Here is a 17925-nt window from a genome sequence, read left to right on the forward strand (position 1 = left end):
TCCAGCATAGAAGTGATGAGCAATATATTGGTGAAATGCATACCAGTCACCTGAAAAGGGAAAGAAGTTTGACCAGTTATTTCAGACTTCAACTAACAGATTTTATTTCAGTTTGTGTCTGCGTTTGATACATTTTAAATGTAACTTAGAGATCAAATTTCAGGTGGCAGAGTTATTTCACAACTTGAAAAGGAGAGTCAGGGCATTTAATATGCATGTTAAAGCTCAACCATCTGCTGTGGACCAGGAACATGTGTGCAAACAACGCTTCATCTTGCAGGTAATACTGTCATAAAAGGGATGCTGTTTACAAAAATTGCAGCTGAATTTTCGTATCAGTTTTCATAATTTTCAGTTCATAGTATTGATGAACTGCTATTACACTCATTTACCAAAACTTCCTGTGGATGTTGCAATTCTGGGTAGAAAAAAAAAGACATTTTTTTGCCAGTGTATTGGCAATGTAGAAGGATGGCTAATGTTAGTTAATTGAAAATTATATTACCCTTGTTTGAGGTATTTTATTTTATGGCTTGGTTAGTTAGTGGAGAGGGGGTGCAGGGAATTTTATGTTTTCAACTATTTTAACTTTGTCTAATTTCCCATTAAATTACTTTTCTTATTTGGACTGATTAGCAGTGATTGTATTTTCACAGACCTGTTTATCATTTCAGTGGCAGTTGGTTAACTGTGTAATCAGTGAGCTTCTTGGAGCTGAATTGTTGAATATTTTAAGATACAGCCTGAAAACTGAACAGTTTACCTGTAACTATTTTGTGTGAATTTGTTTAAATTCAAGCTCTTGAAATCAGAACTGACAATTGCAGTTTTCAACCAATAGAATAGAGCAAGTCTGCATACAAAAGTAATAAAATGTTGTAGAATTGTTCCAGAAATGGAACTCTTCTCACAAAAATGTTTTTAAGAATTCATGAGAATTTGTGTTTAGTCTCCAGTTCTGGTAATTCCTTAACAGAGACAGGAGAAATAGTCATATGCAGATCTAGTGGTGTCTCTGTATGTTGCCAGTGTATCTCATTTCAAGAAACTGAATATAATCTGCTGTATTTCTGAAATATTTCTTTATTTCAGGTGGTAATAGCTGGTGCTTTCTATCCGAACTACTGTACATTTGGAAAATGTAATGAAGAAATTGCCATGAAAGACCTTGCTGGCAAGGATCCAAAAACCACTGTAATGGTATGTTAAGGTGAATGACTTAATTAAGAGTCAAGTAACAAAAATAAGAAATGTTTGGGTGGTATTTTCAAGTTCTGTTCTGACTTGGGCAAGGAGAGAAATAATTACTACTGTGATCCTCGCCTGGTAAAGTCTGTCCCACCTTCCTTTCTTTCAATACAATAAACACTGTGTAGGTGGGCAATTTTAGAAGAATTCCTGAGATCTGTCTCTATGCATCTGATTGCTTGTCTTGCACAGGCAAACAACTTTAATCAAACTAAAAAAAATTTGGAAAAATAGAACAGGATTATCGAAGGTACTTTTTACTAAGTACTTAAGGTAATATAGTATTGCAACTTCAGTGTTACTTTTTTTCTAATCTCCTACTTGTTAGTGCATAGCATACAGGCTTGTTGCTTTAAGGTTACTCAGGTGTTGCCCTGGGTTTTTTTATCTTCTAAAATTGCTTTTCAACTGATGGCATATGTGCAAATTTAAAATGGCTGTGTTGATTTTGCAAAATGCTGCAGTCTAAACTAAGATGTTGTGTATCAGGTATAACACTGTACAATAGCCATGACCTGTGCTTAAAGAAACCAGATCTACCAAAGATATTCTCAAAGAATAGACTTTACTGGCAGAAGACAAAATAGATAAAAAGGAGAGAGTGTCAGATTGGTAGATTTAAAGAGCTACTTTTAATGTATTTAACTCTTGATCTGCTCATACATCGACTGCTTGTTGCCTTGGAAGAAGGAGCTGCTGTGTCTTCATCAGTGTAAATGCTCATCTTGGGCACAAATGCTGCAAGTTCTCAAGCTCTCACTTGGAGAGATTCTTACAGCCATATGCTGCTCCTAATGGTGTGCTGAAGATGTAAAAGACAATTAAACCTTCCACTGTCTGGTCTCTCTAATTGAGGCAGTTTCTGCAGTCTAACCTAGACCATGGTTTTGACCAGCAGCTGATCTTAGTCCTGTAACTTCAAGGCATAGGAGCATTGTGAAAAAACAGTGTTTTTTCCTGTCTAAAGTTTTAAGAGCCAAAGAAAAGAATAGAGAGTTGCATAGGCTTTGAAAAATAGTTCAGAGTCTCAGATTTTGAACTTGCTAATTAGGAGTTCATGTTTCTGTATTACATCAAGATCTGTGGTATTTTTAAGAAAAAACTAGTGAAATGGACTCGTGAGTATAGTGGCATATTAATGGTTGTGAAAGCTTACACTGGAGTTACACTTCTACACAGGGAAGACCAGGAGATTACTTTGTCATCTCTAAGAGATGTGTATCCATGTGAGAGAGCTTTCCAGTTGTGCAGCCATAGCTCAGTAATTCAGTGCATGTGATAGTTCTGCCAGGATACACAGGAGCTGTAGGTCCTTCAGTTTCCCAGGCTGTGCACACTGTAAAGGATATAGTTCCCAATTGTGGAAAAAGAATCATAGCATTCCAGTGTTACAAGCAAAATTGAGAGACACTAGACAGCATTTTGGAACAAATGTCAGATTAATACATATAATTGGAAATTAGTTTGCTTCATTTATAGTTCTTCTATTGGTTTGAAGTAGTAGGGCATTATTAGCAGCAAAATAGTGCTTTTTATTGTCTTTGGAGATTCTTGAATGTGCTATAATATTTGTCATTTTCAGAATTTGTGAAAATGCATTAAAGCAATTGAATGTATCCAAATTTAAAGTTTTCTTCTTAACAGCTGAAGAACATGCCTCCCTATGGATATATATACCATAAACAGTTGCAGTCGCTGCTTAGACAGTGTGGGCAGGTAAAATCTATTTCCTACAATGGATCAAGGTGAGTGTAAAATAAAGTTTCCTGCCTTATGTTCTCAGTTACAAATCCAGTAATCCTTTTCTTTTTCAGTGATGTACTGACAAATTGAGTTAATTTCTTCTCTCTTTGGAATCAATAACTTACTTTCAGTATATTGGTTAGAGTTAGAATGGTGGTTTTGAAGTCTGATGTAGATTGGTTGGGATAATGTTAGATAAACTAGCTGAGGTAGAGCCTTCTGGTTTGTCTCTTCTGTTCTCTAACAGTGGGCCTTAATTCCAACTCATCTGTCAGTATTTATTTCTGTCTGTTATGCTGAATTTAGCTCATTTGTACAGTCTGATAGCTTTTTTGAACTGATAATCTGATTTACTTCAGCCTATGACTGCCCAAAGTTGAATTCATGTAACTCTTCTTATTCCTTTTCCACCCTTTAATACCTTCCTTATTGACATATATTTTCACATCCTATTTGCATTAAATTTCGCATGTGCTGGTTACAATGTTAGAAAGTTTTCTTACCACCATCATGATAATTAAACTTTTAAGGTACATAAAAGCAGTAGGCAGAGCCTGTGAGGAACCTACCTTTTACTGTTTGCTGACCTGCTAAGATAAAGACAGGGAGAAAAAAATTCCTTTCTCTCTTTTTTTGTAAACAGGGCTTTTGTGGAGTTCTCCCGTAATCCAAAGGAGATCTTTAAGGTTCTTCCCGAAGTGTACCTGGCAGTCAAGATGTCACAGCTGAAGATTCCTTTTGAGCTGAGCGTTCATTATCCAGAGGATATCAGAAGACAAGTGCAAGGTGCAGCAGCTGCAGGTTTGGAATTTCTAAGGTAATTGTATTGCATATGTAAAATGTGTTTTTTGCCACTGAAACAACGTTTGCTGGACTTGGTGGGAATTTCCTTGGAAGTGTCACCAAGGAAAAAATATTTGGTTCAAAAAACAGATGTGAACTTTGTCGAAGTGGGATGTTTGTGCAGAGCTAGAAGTAACATGATTGTTTTAAATATTTCTTTATAGTTAAAGGTATTTTGCTGTTCCAGAGAATTCCAGTATACAGTGGTCTTTCCCCCAAGGTTCTTTTTAATTTTCCTTTGGCATATGAAAATATGGATGCACACAGTTATTTCTGTTCATGATAGAGACAATGTGGGCATTGTGATAACCAAAATAAATGAGGAGTAGCATTTGGGGACAAAAAAGAAAGTGAGAGAGACAAAGCTTAACAAAAGAAACTGTGGGGAAACATAAGGACACGAAGTGTAACAACATAATAGGAAACAATGCTGAGAAATGCAATGTACTGAGTCTCTTTGGTCGACATCTGCTTTTGCTCAGAAAATCTGGCATGTTTGTTTCAGTGTTATTGTATGCTGTGATTCTGAGCTTCAGGTCATACAAGTAACCTGATAAAATGAAATTCTGCCTAACTCTTGATTAGTCTGCAGCCATTTCAGTGTTTTAAAATAAGAAATCTAGAATAGGAAGGCAGGAATGAATTGAGAAGGTTAAAGTACAAGAGAGTATTTACTTCCAGTTGATTGTACTTAGCTTTTAATAAAATATTTTAGCACCTTCACTCTGCACAAAACAGCACTTAAAATCTTTGTGTAGATTGGTTCTTGAGGAATTCAAGTCTCTTAGGCTGAAAGACTTAAAGTACTTGTCTTCTGTCAAATAAAAGGAATAATTATATATATACACACACACATTAAAATTTCTCCATGAAAATTTGCTGAATTTACATTTGTGTTTTTGTATACTCTGTTTTTAAAAAATAAGCTTAGAAGAAAATGCCATAGTGAAAAGCCTCACTATCTCACTATTCAACCTTAATTTCTTTTTCAATTTTAATTAAGTGATGGCAAAGTTGTGTCCTGGTATGTATCTTTCTGTGTTTGGTTATATTGCAGTTGAAACAGTTATTCTGTAGTAGTTTGGTTCTATGTTGTCATTTTCCATTGTAATCGAACTAATGTATTTCTAAATAAAAGTCATTAAGTACATAAATGTGCCCTAGGGATACCTTGGGAAGCAGATGAAAGCAAAAAATTCATCCTCTTGAGTTTTCCCTTGTGAGTGAATTACTTTGCATCTTCATTCCATTTTAGGGTAAATGTAGACTGTCAGAAGCAGACAGTAGAGCCAGTGGAAATCTCATTTGGTGATTTACAAATGTCAAAGATGATCTCAAGTCGTTTTCTGTCCATCAGGGTAACAGAGGTAGGAATGTTCTATATCTGAAGTAGGTTGTGTCTAATAATTAGTACCTAGATAGTGTTAGCTATCATTTTCATTAGTTGAGTAATAGCAATATATATGCTGCTGAAATAGAAATAGTAAGAAATGCAAACCACTGAGCTAGGGGAAATGATAAGATAAAGTATTAAAACAGCTCTTGTTAGTATTGGCATGATTTGTAAGTGGAGAAAAGAATCCTTTTAGTCAGCTTGGATGAAAAATGTTAATGAATTTGATCATTTCAATCACTTGGCTATCTGTGCTACTTCTGTTTTAATATGTGAGCATTGATTGTAAATAAAGACTGTTTTTTATCACAAGCATTCAATATTAAGTCTGAAATGGTTATATGAGTTTAGATACTTGAAAAGATGACTTACTTTATTTAATTGGCTTTTAAATAGGTGTAGGTTCTCACCAGTTTCCTAAAGTATGATTCATCATAACGGTGACAATGCTGATGTGCTGACTGGTATTCTGTCACTAATAAAGAAAGGTGCACCAAATCTGTGCACCTGTCTAGACAACTGTCTACCTTGTATTTTCTGTATGTTCCTGTGGTTTAGGAAAATGGAAGCAGTCTTTATCTAATTTCCTGTATTTTAGTAATGCTCATATTAGAATCTGTTTAGATGAAAAGTGTGTTGCAGTAGCGCAGAAAATAAACATTACTAAACAAATACCAAATTATGAGACACAAATGCTTCAGTATATTGGTGCATTGTGTGTGAACTATTGTGTCAGGAGTAGGAGTGTTTTCATGTATTTTGTTCAGATGTGGTTTATATTTGATGTAGAAGAATAATATGAAATATATTACTGTAATTTTTACACTTGCAGATAGTAGAAGTTGGACACTTCTGGGGTTACAGGACAGATGAAAAAAATATAGCTGAACTCCAGGCTCTGAGTGCTGAAATTGACTGTCAGAACCTGATGGATTTAGCAGTGCCTCCATGTGTAGATGTGCTTTGCCTGGCACCATTCACTTATCTGGGAAAGAGAGGATACTACAGAGCTCATGTTCTCTATATTCATGGGGATCGTGCTGAGGTAATGTGCTATGTCAGATTGAATTGCTAACATGTAATTGGGTTAACAATCTTGGAGCTTTGCTGCCTGTTTTTTTCATTTATTTTTTCTACAAATCACTCCAGCCAGAATAGAGTAATTTGTTTCTTTTCCAGAACACAGGAATTTTTAGTATTAAATTGAGAAGCTCATTCAGAATGAAGTGAAATAAAGACTAAAACCTCCAGTGAATCTGAAAATGTGGCTTTTTTTGGAATGGTGTTTTATGCTGCTGAGTTCTATATCATCAACAAATTGATCTGACTATTTTGGCTCTTTATGCTGAGATGAGTAGTGGAAATTAGTGCCACAGTTCAAGATTGGTATTGATTTTTCAGGCCAATACTTTTCAGCAGTTTTAGGGCAGATCTTTAATTCTTTTTAAGATTGGCCTTTGAATTTCTTTTATATCTTAACCTGTCTGGGTGTCACCACTATAGTTAATACTGAATATTATCATGGTTTAAAGTCATGAAAAACGATTGAATAGTAGTGCTAATCTCATCACTTTGTTATTTGAATTTATAAACAGTCACTGAGTACATGTTCACATTTGCTTAGCTGAAAGCAGACCTGAGTGTGGGGAGAGAATTCAGAGTCTTTCAGAGAAACTTGCCTTTTCTAGATTAGTGGATTATTTGCATTACAAGTGGATATTTAGATCAAGGGATCAAATAATAGATGTGTTAAAATTTGATGTATTTTTTTTGACACGACTTCATTTGCATGTTTTTCAGACACTGACTTTGCTTCCATGTGACTTGATAAGATTTGTGTTGTACTGTAATTTTTAAATGCAAGTCATGACTTTTCTCGCCACTAAAGGTAGCACTTTTAATGTTGTGGAATCTTTGCAGATACTGTTGATTCTTTTTCCAGGTATTTTTTGTGGATTATGGCAATAGATCAGAAGTGCCTTTAAATAAATTAAAAGAGATTCCAAGCTGTCTTCGAGGGCGTCCTTTCCAGGTAGGGGTGATGCTGTTGGCTGTGTCTTACTGGATACTTCTGTCTGGCCTGGCAAACGGGAGTGAACTTCAAGTCAGGATGCTTTTCAGAATAATACTTAAATAATATGTATTTTGCTGATGAAAGTACCTTCAAATAACCTCCACTAATAGGCAAGTGTTTTCCAGAGGTGTATGTATTCACAGAGCGGAAATTCTTGTCTGTAACTGAACTACGTTGTATTTAATTGTGGAAAAATTCTAATTTTGTAAAGCTTTGTTTTTTTCATGCAGCTTTGCTGTTCTCTGAACTGTTGGCCTTCCTGGGATCTTTTCAGACAGAATTCTCTTGATGATTCAATACGAATATTATAGATGCAGTGATCTTTTGACACAAATTAGAGGGATTTTATAGCCAGTTTTTCAGAAAAATAACTCTCTTGAACTATATTTACAAATAAAGTAACTACGCTTCAGTTGTAATTCAGTTTTTCAGTGCTCACTCAGTTTAAAGCTAATAGAAACAGTTGTGTCATACAAATTGTATTCTTTGAAGCATTTAATGATGAAAATGAGAAATGGACCAGCAGAAATAAGATTTGATCTTGACAGGGCTAATTTTGTTTGGTTTTCTTTAGTAATTGACGTAAAAAAAAAAAAAAATTTGGCAAGAAGCATCCTTTTTTTGTATTTCTACACATACTAAATGGAAATGTATTTCTGCTTCAGGCCTGATCTTCTAATGACCAGTTTTAATGATTAGCTAGAAAAAACCCAGGGTTTCTGCTGTGAATTCATCAAGAGACATTATTACAGATAGTGATTTTTGGACATGAGAACTTAATTACTCTTGCCTGCCAGGGACAGAAGAGCTGTAGTGGTCTTACCAAGTTTTTTGTTATCTAAGTTGAAAACAGTTGTAGACTGTAAAGTTTTTTCCAAAGAAGACATCTCTGTGCTCCTAAGATTTCATTGTGAATAGTGAATTACTAGCAAATTATCCTTTATGCACTGTTTGCTCTGATTCCTTAGCAACTATGTACTATATTGAAGTGATATGAGCTGTCATGTGTTGGCAGTGATGGAGTGGGAATTATGCCAGTAACTTTAGAGCAGCCCGAGGAGTTAACATAAGCCACCACAATAATTATGAAATAACTCATAGTTATTAATTCAGACAGTTTGTTGAGAAAGTGAAATATTTCCTTGCTGCTTCTCTAGTCGGGCCAAGCGCTGTTTGCGGTGTTTCTGCTCTAGGCCTTGGAGTTCAAGATCTGCAAGATGTGTCCCTCTGCCCGCTCCCGGGTGTGTGGGGAGCGGTGGAGCTGCAGCGCCAGCCGCAGGTTCTCCTCGCTGGTCAGTGGCTGCACGCTGCTCGTGGAGGTTTATTCCCTTGTGCACGGGGTCCTGCACGTGGATGTGTTCCGGCACTGGGGCCACCAAGGCCTGCTGAGCATTCGGGATGTGCTCATCGAGGAGCGTCACGCTGAGCGAGCAGAGGAGTCCTACAAATCACAGGCACGTACTGACCAAGCTGCTGCTGCTTCTCTAATTTATTTCGGTTCTGGCTGTCCTGAGAAGCTGAGCTGCAGCTTGACTAGTGGCAAGGTTAATACTTGAATAGGGCAGTGTATTTTTATGTGTGTGCATAATGCATATGGAGCTGTTGGCCAAAAGCATTGCTGCTTTGCAATCCCTTCTGGAGATAATTTCCTGGGAAACATTTCCTCAATTGAACTGCTCCTTCAAACTCTAGAAAACTGATAACTGCTTCATAGTTTTAACTCTCTTCCATTTTGATTTTTTTATATAATCTGAAAGGTCATCAAAACTTTCTTTTGTCTTTGTATGTGAGTATTTCTTTGTGTAGGACCTTGCTTGTAAAGTTTTTGAAGGAATAATGGTTCAAAGCTTCTAACACTTCAATTATTGTGTAGCAAAGCCATGATTTGCTCAAGGAACTATTTTTGGACCAAGCAAAGGAAGAAGAGCAAATGCCCGTCGTATCTGCAGGAGAGGAAAAAAAGCATCTCATTGAAAGATTGTTGAACTGTTTTTCTGAAAAGAAATCTGAGGCACCAACCCATAAGGTAACTTGAGTGGTGGTCGTGGCCTGTCGTCACCACATGACCCTGCTTCTCACATTGTTAGAATGGAGATGAGGACTGAAACTACCACAGATAACAAAGCTCTATCTGATGCATTTCATAGGGCATTCTACTTTCTCTTGGTAGAAAGCCATTGTGTGACCACTGGTTCAGACTGCTCTGCTGCAGTTCTGAACAGAGTTTTGAAGTACAGCCCAAGAGCTAAGTGATCCTGCTCTTCTGATACATCTAAGGCAGCACTTTGAACTCATGCAGAGCACAGAGCAAATTGAACAGCTGAATGCAATGTTTCTGTACATGGTAGTCTTCATTATATAAGCCACAGCAAAAAAGCAAGTTTACAACCCTATCAGTTTTTCAGAAAATCTAAACATGGTTTTTACTATACATAGTGCTTCATTCTTCATCAGCTAGTGATAGGTAAGCAGCTGGGATAGGTGAAGCAGTGAATGCTCCAGTAACTGATGGTAATGATGCTTTTCTTCTGCCAGTGCCAAATTCAGAAATGTGTTTTGAGGTATCTAGTCACTACTGAGTTGGAATATAAAACAGGAAAATGTGTGTCCTGTTCTGCATTGTGGCTACAAGTTAGGCCTCATCTATATTCTGATTATTTTCCCATTTCAGACCTGACAAAATTTCAGGCTTTCGAGTGCTTAATCATGCTCCACTTATCCACAGGAGTAATCCTGTTTAACTTCCCACTTCATAAAGTGAGATATTTTCAAGATTAAGGACCACATCACGTAAATAAAATCACCTGATTTTCTTAAGTGATCTGTGAAGTTTGAACTTGTGTTTTTTAAGCCAGAGGAAAGTCATGAATCTGGAGCACCTGTGAAAATGTATAATTTTAGTTAAGGTGCCTCAACAAGCAAAGTTTGCTTTAGAGGAGTGAAATGAGAGTGCCATCTTACCAGTTTAGCAACTCAGTGTTGTTCAATACATGCTGAAATGTGTTTGGCTTTAATTTATAAAGCATTTAGATTTGAAGAGATCCAGGTGCTGGCTAACTACAGTGTCATTTGTCTCTCTCTCCTTTTTTTTTTTTTTTTGAAGGTAACAGTTTTTGGTCCGTTTAGTCCTTATCAGCTGAAATGCTACGGTCTGACCAAAATATCCCAATTCAGGTACGAGAAGACTTGATTGTGAAGTATAGTCAAGTTCTTACCTGTTATTTTCAATAAATAGGCAGAAACTACCTAGTTACTCTTACAGATTTTTTCTGAATTTTTATTAATTGAAAAGACTGAAGGAGTCAAGCCTGAATTGCATTAACACACACTATTGCTATTTAAAATCTTGGAGTAGGTTTAAGGTGCATTGTTGTTCTCACAGAAAGATTATTTGATAACTATCATTTAAATCTGCTAACAGTAAGCAGTTATTTTTGAGTTTGTGTTGTGAATTTAAATTTTTTTTTATTCACATGTTTTTATGAATTTTAGAGGTTTTATTGTTGAAAATATTTCTTCCCCAGAAATGTTCTCATACATAAGGACAGCGTAAATTCCATTGTTGTCAATTTTGGTGCAGAAGATCCCTTTCAGCAGCTCCTGGTCGCCACAAATGTATCAGTAACTGCAACTGGTAATGCCTAATAAAAATGTTTGGACGGTTTTTCTAGAGTTCTGGTTTTGTATGAGTAGTTCTAGGAGTAAATATGCCACCACAGTTCTATGTTACATCTTTTTGAGGTTTCAGTTTCATTAAATGCTCCTTCGAGTTATTTGAACTTTCTTTTTCTTTTGGTGCCAGGGTCAGTGGTTTTAGGGGAAACATCTTTGATGCCTCCCATTCATGGCCTGCTTGCACTCCTCTGTATGCTGTTTGCTCCTGCAATAGAACTCAGGTATTTGTGCATTTTAAAGTGCTGGTTCTTTCATTATTTTCTTTGGAATCCTCACAAATTTTTGACAGATGTTTTTTATTTGCTTTCAGCATTTTATATGTTCTGTTCCTGGTATTTTTTAATGAGTTTTATTATACTATGTTGGTAAAATAACTGGTTCATGTACTTATGAATTGGTGCTGCCGAGTCTTCTTTCATGATAAGGCATTACAGCTCCTGACAGTTGTGCTGGAAGGCTGGGAAGGTGGAATGTGTAAACTGGGAATGTTAAATCTACATGAGAAGAGGAACTTCCATAATTTTTTGTAAAAGCTGAGCTCCGGCAGTGGCATTACTGTTGTGTTTTCTTGAATTTCTGGTATTTGTAGACTGTCATTTCAAAATAGTGATGCTTGCTTTCCTTTATTTTTCTTATATATGATTTTTGGTAAGTTTTATGAGTATATGTTTTTATAGCCAGAACTTCAGCTTTGTTTCATCATTGTATATTTTAAAAACCAGTATGACTGAGTGTGAATGCCTCTCAATTGTTTTAGTTTCTTTCAAACACGTATCTTGCTTTGCATGGCTTAGACAAATTCATTTAAGTCTGGCTTCATAGGAGTTCAGTTTCTTCATCTCTTGGTGAGACTGTTTTCTTTCTTTTTCATGTAGAGTTGATAAAAGTGGGAAGTATTTTACTGGTGTTCTGTGTGGTTTGGGTTTGAGTCAGACATCTGGGGCTCCACTGCTTCCAGCAAATGATATGGAGGTGACATTTGATGTGCATTTTGGACTGGAAGACATAACAGAGGTAAAACCTGTGTAAGAATTTTCACTACAGTAGAAATTCAGTAGAAGTCAGTGCATCTGAGCTTGTTAACTCTTTGTGTTAATAGAAAAGCTTGTTTGGACTGTGGGTTTGGGGTTTTTGTAGTTTTTTTTTTTGTTGGGCTTTTCTTTGGTTTTGTTTGTTTTGGTTTTGTAATGTACTCCGTTTTTATAATCATGGATTTTTATCAGGAGAAGCAATTACCCCCTCACTACACTAGGAACAGATAAGTTACTATAGAATCTTACACACTTTTCAAAATATAATCAATTTTGCACAAAGCAGAAGTCGATACTTACCAGTTTTGTTCTCAGGATTGTCATGGCTTTTACTGACAAGCAGAGCACTGCTGCTTTGCAGGCTTCAGTTTAATTTTACAGCTCTGATAAGTCATCTGTATTGATCTACGTCTCAGAGCAGATCAGCCAAACAAACAATAAAGCCCCTGCATTCCTCATTACTGCCTTTTTGCAGCTCAGAGAGTGAGGTCTGTCAGAGGGAAGCATGTACATAACCTGTGCAGTGCAGGACAGTGGCTGTGTTTGACATGTGCCTGGGACAGTGAAGGATGTGCCCTGGTGAGGTCTGTGTGGAAGCAGGTGCTCGGGGGGGTTCTGGGGGGTTTTCATGGACACAGTGGACATGCTGGTGCACGTATCCGTGAGCTGTTATTTTCTGATAGCACTGACTTGGTGTGATGGATGTATTCATGATGCCTTAGCCAGAATGGTAACACCAAGCTGCTGTACATGTGAAAAATTATGGACAGAGAGAAAATGCTTAAAACAGAAGGAATTCTGCTTTGGAAAAAGTCCAGGAAAGTGGTAGCTTATATGTTTTATGGCATATCTGAGTAACTTTTAAAACTGTGATACCAGCTATCTGAAATATTAACATCACTGACCACCAGAGGTGCAACTGCAGGAAGAAGTGTTTCTGAAGCTTCAGATTTTTTTTACTTACGGAAATACTATTCCAGTTGAAGTTCAGTGATGTGGATGCCATTTCATGTCAGTGTAATATGATACAGGCCTTGCGCTGGTTTAAAGTGCTTTATGTTTGTCACTGGTGTTTACAGATAAACAGTCTGAGGACAGCCATGAATAAGCTGCTCTGTGAGCAAGCTGTGCATTCTGGACAAGAGCAAGTGACAGAGCTGCAGGAGAATATTCGTCAGAAGCTTCTATGGTAATAATTTTGTAGAAATAAGATCTGTTTCACAGTCTCAGCAAAAATGAGTGATTGCTTGAAGCATAGCTCAGATTAAGCTTCGGAAAAATAATACATGCTGTCATTTAATGATGCATTTCATTTACTTTGTGTATGTATAAAGCAGTGTACCTAACAACCTTAGACTTCTTGTGGAAGCACTGGTTCTTCAGGGAAGCACAATCACTTAGAAGTCAAAAAACCTAGACTGTAAAACCTGTTCTGCAGGATATCAGCTCTTATGTAGCCTTGTTTTTTGCACCCAGCACAAATCTAATGGAGTCCTGTGGCATAACAGTTCAGAAAGATTTAGAATTCTTTTTTCCTGTACATGAAATTTGAATCATATGTGCTACCTTTCTTCCCTCAGCAGACCTATGCAGGATAGGTGTTGGCCCAGGCAAATTTAGGAACTGAAGTAAGGCCACCTACCTTTTTTCCCAGCAAGCTTCCCTTCTTGTAAGTGAAGCAGTGGTTCTGAAAAGACCATTGTGATTCAGTGCAGCCAGCCTGGAGAATTTTTCAGCTTGTAGCTTGGGAGAAGGAGTGCAGTGAACTATCCCAGGAGCAACTCCTGTCTGTCCTTGCTGAGCATAATGTGAAAAATCTTACCTTGTTTGTACACTCAGCATGAATTTTAGTCTGCTGTCTGTGTCATCAGGAGAATTTTCTCATCCTGACCTGGCTCTCTACTAAGCTATTTTAAAAAGAGCTCTGGTCCAGAGTCCATAACATGACTTTTACCAGCCTCATCTCTAAGAAACAAGATTTTTTTTTTGGCCCATAGAGCTTTGCTGAAGTAACTGCAGGATGTCAGAGTTAGGCAGTTCATTGTGCTGATGAAGATCAGAACCCTGCTCTTACCCAGGGTTATCAGAATGGTTATCAGAGCAGCTGCTGATGCTGATTTTTCAGCTCTTCCTTGGTTTTGAAAGTATCTTCTCTCTTACCTGTGAAAAAAACCTATTAAATTTCCTTATGTTAAAAGCAAGCACCCTTACTTCGTATTTCCAAAACTCCAAATAAAATTTGGGTGCATTCCATAGTAAATTAGCAAGTCAGCCTTACTTTTTGAGGCGCTAGAAATGAAATTAAAAGAGCACAAGCAATGGAGAAGTTAAGGACCATGGATAGGCAGAAAGAGGCAAAGCCACAGCCCCTGTCTGGAGGTGACTGTGACAGTAACAGCTCATGCTGGGACATCAACACTTATATGCTGAATTGAAGGCACTAAAATGTCACTGCTATTTGTTCAGACATGTGAATACTTCCTCCAGTTTGGGCACCTATTTTGGGCTGATTGTTCAGACATCTCCAGGCAGCTGGGAGGGAAGGGTCAGACCTTGGCACAGGTCCTGGGCACTGACACGTTCCCAGCTCGGTCTGCGCCGACTGCCTGACTCGGTCACTGTCTTCAGCCCCAGGCTTTTTTTCTTCAGGATTTTATACCTCTCTGTGGGAGCCTTTTCTCTCCTGGGATTTTTGTACATTTACTGGTTGTTTTCCAATGATCCTTCAGATATTTTTATTTAAACTTTTATTTTATGTTATTTTTGTATGTTTTTATTTGGAGGAATAAACGGATTATTGTAATGACTTCTTCTTTGCCCTTGTGTAAAATCTTTCTTGGTTTTGAATATTTTTTTTTTCCAATTGTACTTTCTGTGTTTTGGGAAAAACATTTATTAATTCAAGTACTTAGATAAAGATCTAGCCCGAACAGTCTTTCATAACTGTTTTCCATGTTTCAAAAGCTAATTGTATTTACAGCATGTCACCACTACTTAAGACTAAAATCAGTTTTTGAAAAACACATCTAGACAGAATTAATTAATGTCTAGTACTGTTGTACTTTGCACAGCTTGAGGAAATAACTGGAGCAGACAGACAATCTATAGTAATTGAGTTGTCATGCAAAACAAAATATCCTAAAAATAGCTGTATTATACATTCTAGTGAGTAAGCATACATAAAATGTAAGGAATAAATTATAGTTGCAAATTCTAGTGCTTTGTAAAAAAAGAATCTCATTATTTTCTTCAGAAGAAAATACATTCTGATAGACGATACATCCCTGTGAAAATTTGCATTTTGACTTACTTCACAAAGTACAGAGAAATGAACAAATCAGACTAGATTAAGAGGGAAATCTAAGCTTCCCTTCAGCACAGACACCTTGTAAATACCTGGTTGTATCTCATATTAAAAATTGCTTTGTGTTTTTAATTAACCAAATACAAGTGTATTACAAATACTTAAGGCTGTATTTATGTAATTTCAGTTTAATCTGTAAATCAAAGCCTCGAGACATCATTGATCCTGCCTGGTATGAGAATCCATATGCATGGAATCAGGTAAGAGTATGAATTTTGTTTGTTTCATTTCTTTTGTTTTGGTTTGGTTTTTTTGAGGAGTTGAGTACTCCAGTACTTCAGTTAGTTAAGAGTGTTGAAAGGGACAGCTTCTGTAGTTATTGAATTTGAAAATACGAAAAGCACTGTAGGGTTAAATTTAAAGCATAAGAACTTTTATTTATGTAATCAGTTATGCCTGTTGATACGCTGGTTTTGTAGAGTCTGTTTAGTTGTGGGATTACTTGTTTTTTAATTTTGTGTATCTAAATATTTAGTGTTTTCAAACAGAACTCTCCATGGTTTTAAGGGGAGAGAGATTGTAAAGGCAACTTCACATTTGTTGGAAGTTAAAATTTTCTATTCTTTCTGTTAATAAGCAGCTGTAGCTACATTTTCCTGAATGTAGTGCATTTTAGTTTTGTTTTGGGTTGCTGTGGTTTGAGGTGGCTGTTTCTTTCTAGGCAGACAGAAATATGGCTTGTTTTAGAACAAATGTGGGGGCAGTTTTCTCAAGACTCAGGAGGATTTCATTAAAAAACTCTCCTAGCTTCCTACTCTGTTAGAAATGTTTCCTTTCTTTCTGCAAGGGCCTCTGCAGGCTACTGGATTTCCTGAAGAACAAGTAGAGTTTCTTAATTAAAAAGGGGGTGAGGAATTAGTGAGTGCAGGAGTATAAGTGCTACACACACTCTGCCTGTGCCTCTCCCGCTCTGCAGCCCATAAAGGAGGGGTTTGGATCACCCTTGAAAAGAGGGACAAGAGAAATAAAACACCAAGGGCACTTATTTCTAAAACGCATTTTTTAGAGCGTGTTGTGATACATTGCCTTAGGCCTAAGTGTTTCTATTTTCATATTTCAAATGCAGTTATCCTTGGATTTAGGGAGATAATACACTCATTTCTGCTGGTGGTTATCTTTTATAACAAGATAATGTGTAGGCCTTGCATCAGGATTTTCCCCACTACATCTGAAGAATCCCAGGACATCTTAGATGATAAAATACTGCTGTAATGCTTTGGAATTGATTGTGGAATAGTGTTCTGAAATCATGGCAAACCATGAGATAAAGCATTTTGTAGCCCTAGCTCTTTGTTGCAGTGTGTGGCATGGAACTGAAATTCTTGTATAACTCAGAACTCTTCAAGACTTTTTCTTACCTATGTTATATAGGAAAACATCAGGAATGCATTCTGACTTTCATCTTGTTTCTTTTGACTAGGTGGATTCTCAGCGTATTATTGACGAGTCTGAAAAGCAGCATGAAAGAGGAAATTTTGTGTATCAGCCCCACAAACTTGTTTTGTTGAATGATTAAGTATTTCTAGAAGTCTTTCAGAGGATGAGGTACTACTAGTCCAAAAATTACTTCTGTCTTGTATGCATGTTTTGCAAGACTATTCCTTAAGATGAGTGCAAGTGTACTGAAATACAGTTTTGAAAATGTTCTTGTTTATGAAAAAGCTGAGATTTGCTGGCCTAGAGGAGACAGGTTCAGTCATAAAAGAAACTGATGTAAATCTGTTAAAATTTTCATTTTAATAATACTTCTAAACAGGTTTATCACAGGCTACATGAAAGATGAAGCAAATCTAGGCTTAGTTGATAATTTTCTGTCTAAAAACTAATGGCTGTTTTGTCTGTTATTACAAGTTGCATTTTCCTGTTTTCTTTTTTATTAGTTCTTTAAAAAAATGCAGCAAAGGGAATTGCAGTTTTCCTTAACCAAGAAATAGAAGTCAGAAGAAACTGATGATCTAAATTATATATCTTCATATACTGGATACAGTTTTGTCATTAATTTTTATGTACAGCAAAACATAACATGATTTATTTTCCTGTGTGGCAGAAGAATGCTTTTGAATTACTGATTCGTGGTACTTTGTTTCATCCTTTCGACTTACTTTTACCTGGGAGATCTTTAGCCCTAAAAATGAGGTCAGTGGTTTCAGAATAAAATGCAGAAATTAAATAAAATGTTTTTGTCTCTTCCTTTGTTCAGTCATGCTTAATAAAAGCTAAATGTAGTTGCTAAAGGTATGTGATTGCATTCATGAAATACATCAATACAGAAACAATATATAGAAGAGTATTCATTTTCACTGTTCACTCAGTGATTTGAAGATCATGTAATATTCAGTCATCCTCTGAAGGGCAGAGAATCAGTGGTCACCATAAAGAAGTGGCAGATTTTTTGAAAATAAGGTGATGCTTAAAATAAGAAATTATTTTAACCCATAATTAAACAGAGGGATGACTGTGTAACAGGCAATTTCAGTGGTTTATTAGAACATTACTTTCTTAGACTCATTTTAGTGATCCTTGAGAATTAGAATAGTTAGAGAGTCTAACAGAA

At 36.6% G+C, this 17925-nt stretch overlaps 1 protein-coding gene across 1 annotated transcript in view; it reads left to right on the forward strand.

The window, feature by feature from the left end:
* The window catches only part of TDRD9 (tudor domain containing 9), a 59393-nt gene extending 41788 nt beyond the window's left edge, over nucleotides 1-17605 (forward strand). The window contains exons 21-36 of the mRNA XM_088166290.1: nucleotides 164-280; nucleotides 1093-1200; nucleotides 2893-2993; nucleotides 3635-3808; nucleotides 5090-5201; nucleotides 6060-6272; nucleotides 7170-7259; nucleotides 8495-8755; nucleotides 9175-9327; nucleotides 10405-10475; nucleotides 10826-10935; nucleotides 11104-11197; nucleotides 11852-11990; nucleotides 13087-13196; nucleotides 15499-15571; nucleotides 16792-17605. Coding sequence (XP_088022416.1) covers nucleotides 164-280; nucleotides 1093-1200; nucleotides 2893-2993; nucleotides 3635-3808; nucleotides 5090-5201; nucleotides 6060-6272; nucleotides 7170-7259; nucleotides 8495-8755; nucleotides 9175-9327; nucleotides 10405-10475; nucleotides 10826-10935; nucleotides 11104-11197; nucleotides 11852-11990; nucleotides 13087-13196; nucleotides 15499-15571; nucleotides 16792-16887 — 2022 coding nt within the window. The 3' untranslated portion in view covers nucleotides 16888-17605. The remainder of the gene's footprint in view (nucleotides 1-163; nucleotides 281-1092; nucleotides 1201-2892; nucleotides 2994-3634; nucleotides 3809-5089; nucleotides 5202-6059; nucleotides 6273-7169; nucleotides 7260-8494; nucleotides 8756-9174; nucleotides 9328-10404; nucleotides 10476-10825; nucleotides 10936-11103; nucleotides 11198-11851; nucleotides 11991-13086; nucleotides 13197-15498; nucleotides 15572-16791) is intronic.
* The last annotated feature ends 320 nt before the right edge of the window (nucleotides 17606-17925 follow it).

This window comes from Sturnus vulgaris, chromosome 6 (assembly GCF_052056855.1).
Source record: "Sturnus vulgaris isolate bStuVul1 chromosome 6, bStuVul1.hap1, whole genome shotgun sequence".
Classification (NCBI taxonomy): domain Eukaryota; kingdom Metazoa; phylum Chordata; class Aves; order Passeriformes; family Sturnidae; genus Sturnus; species Sturnus vulgaris.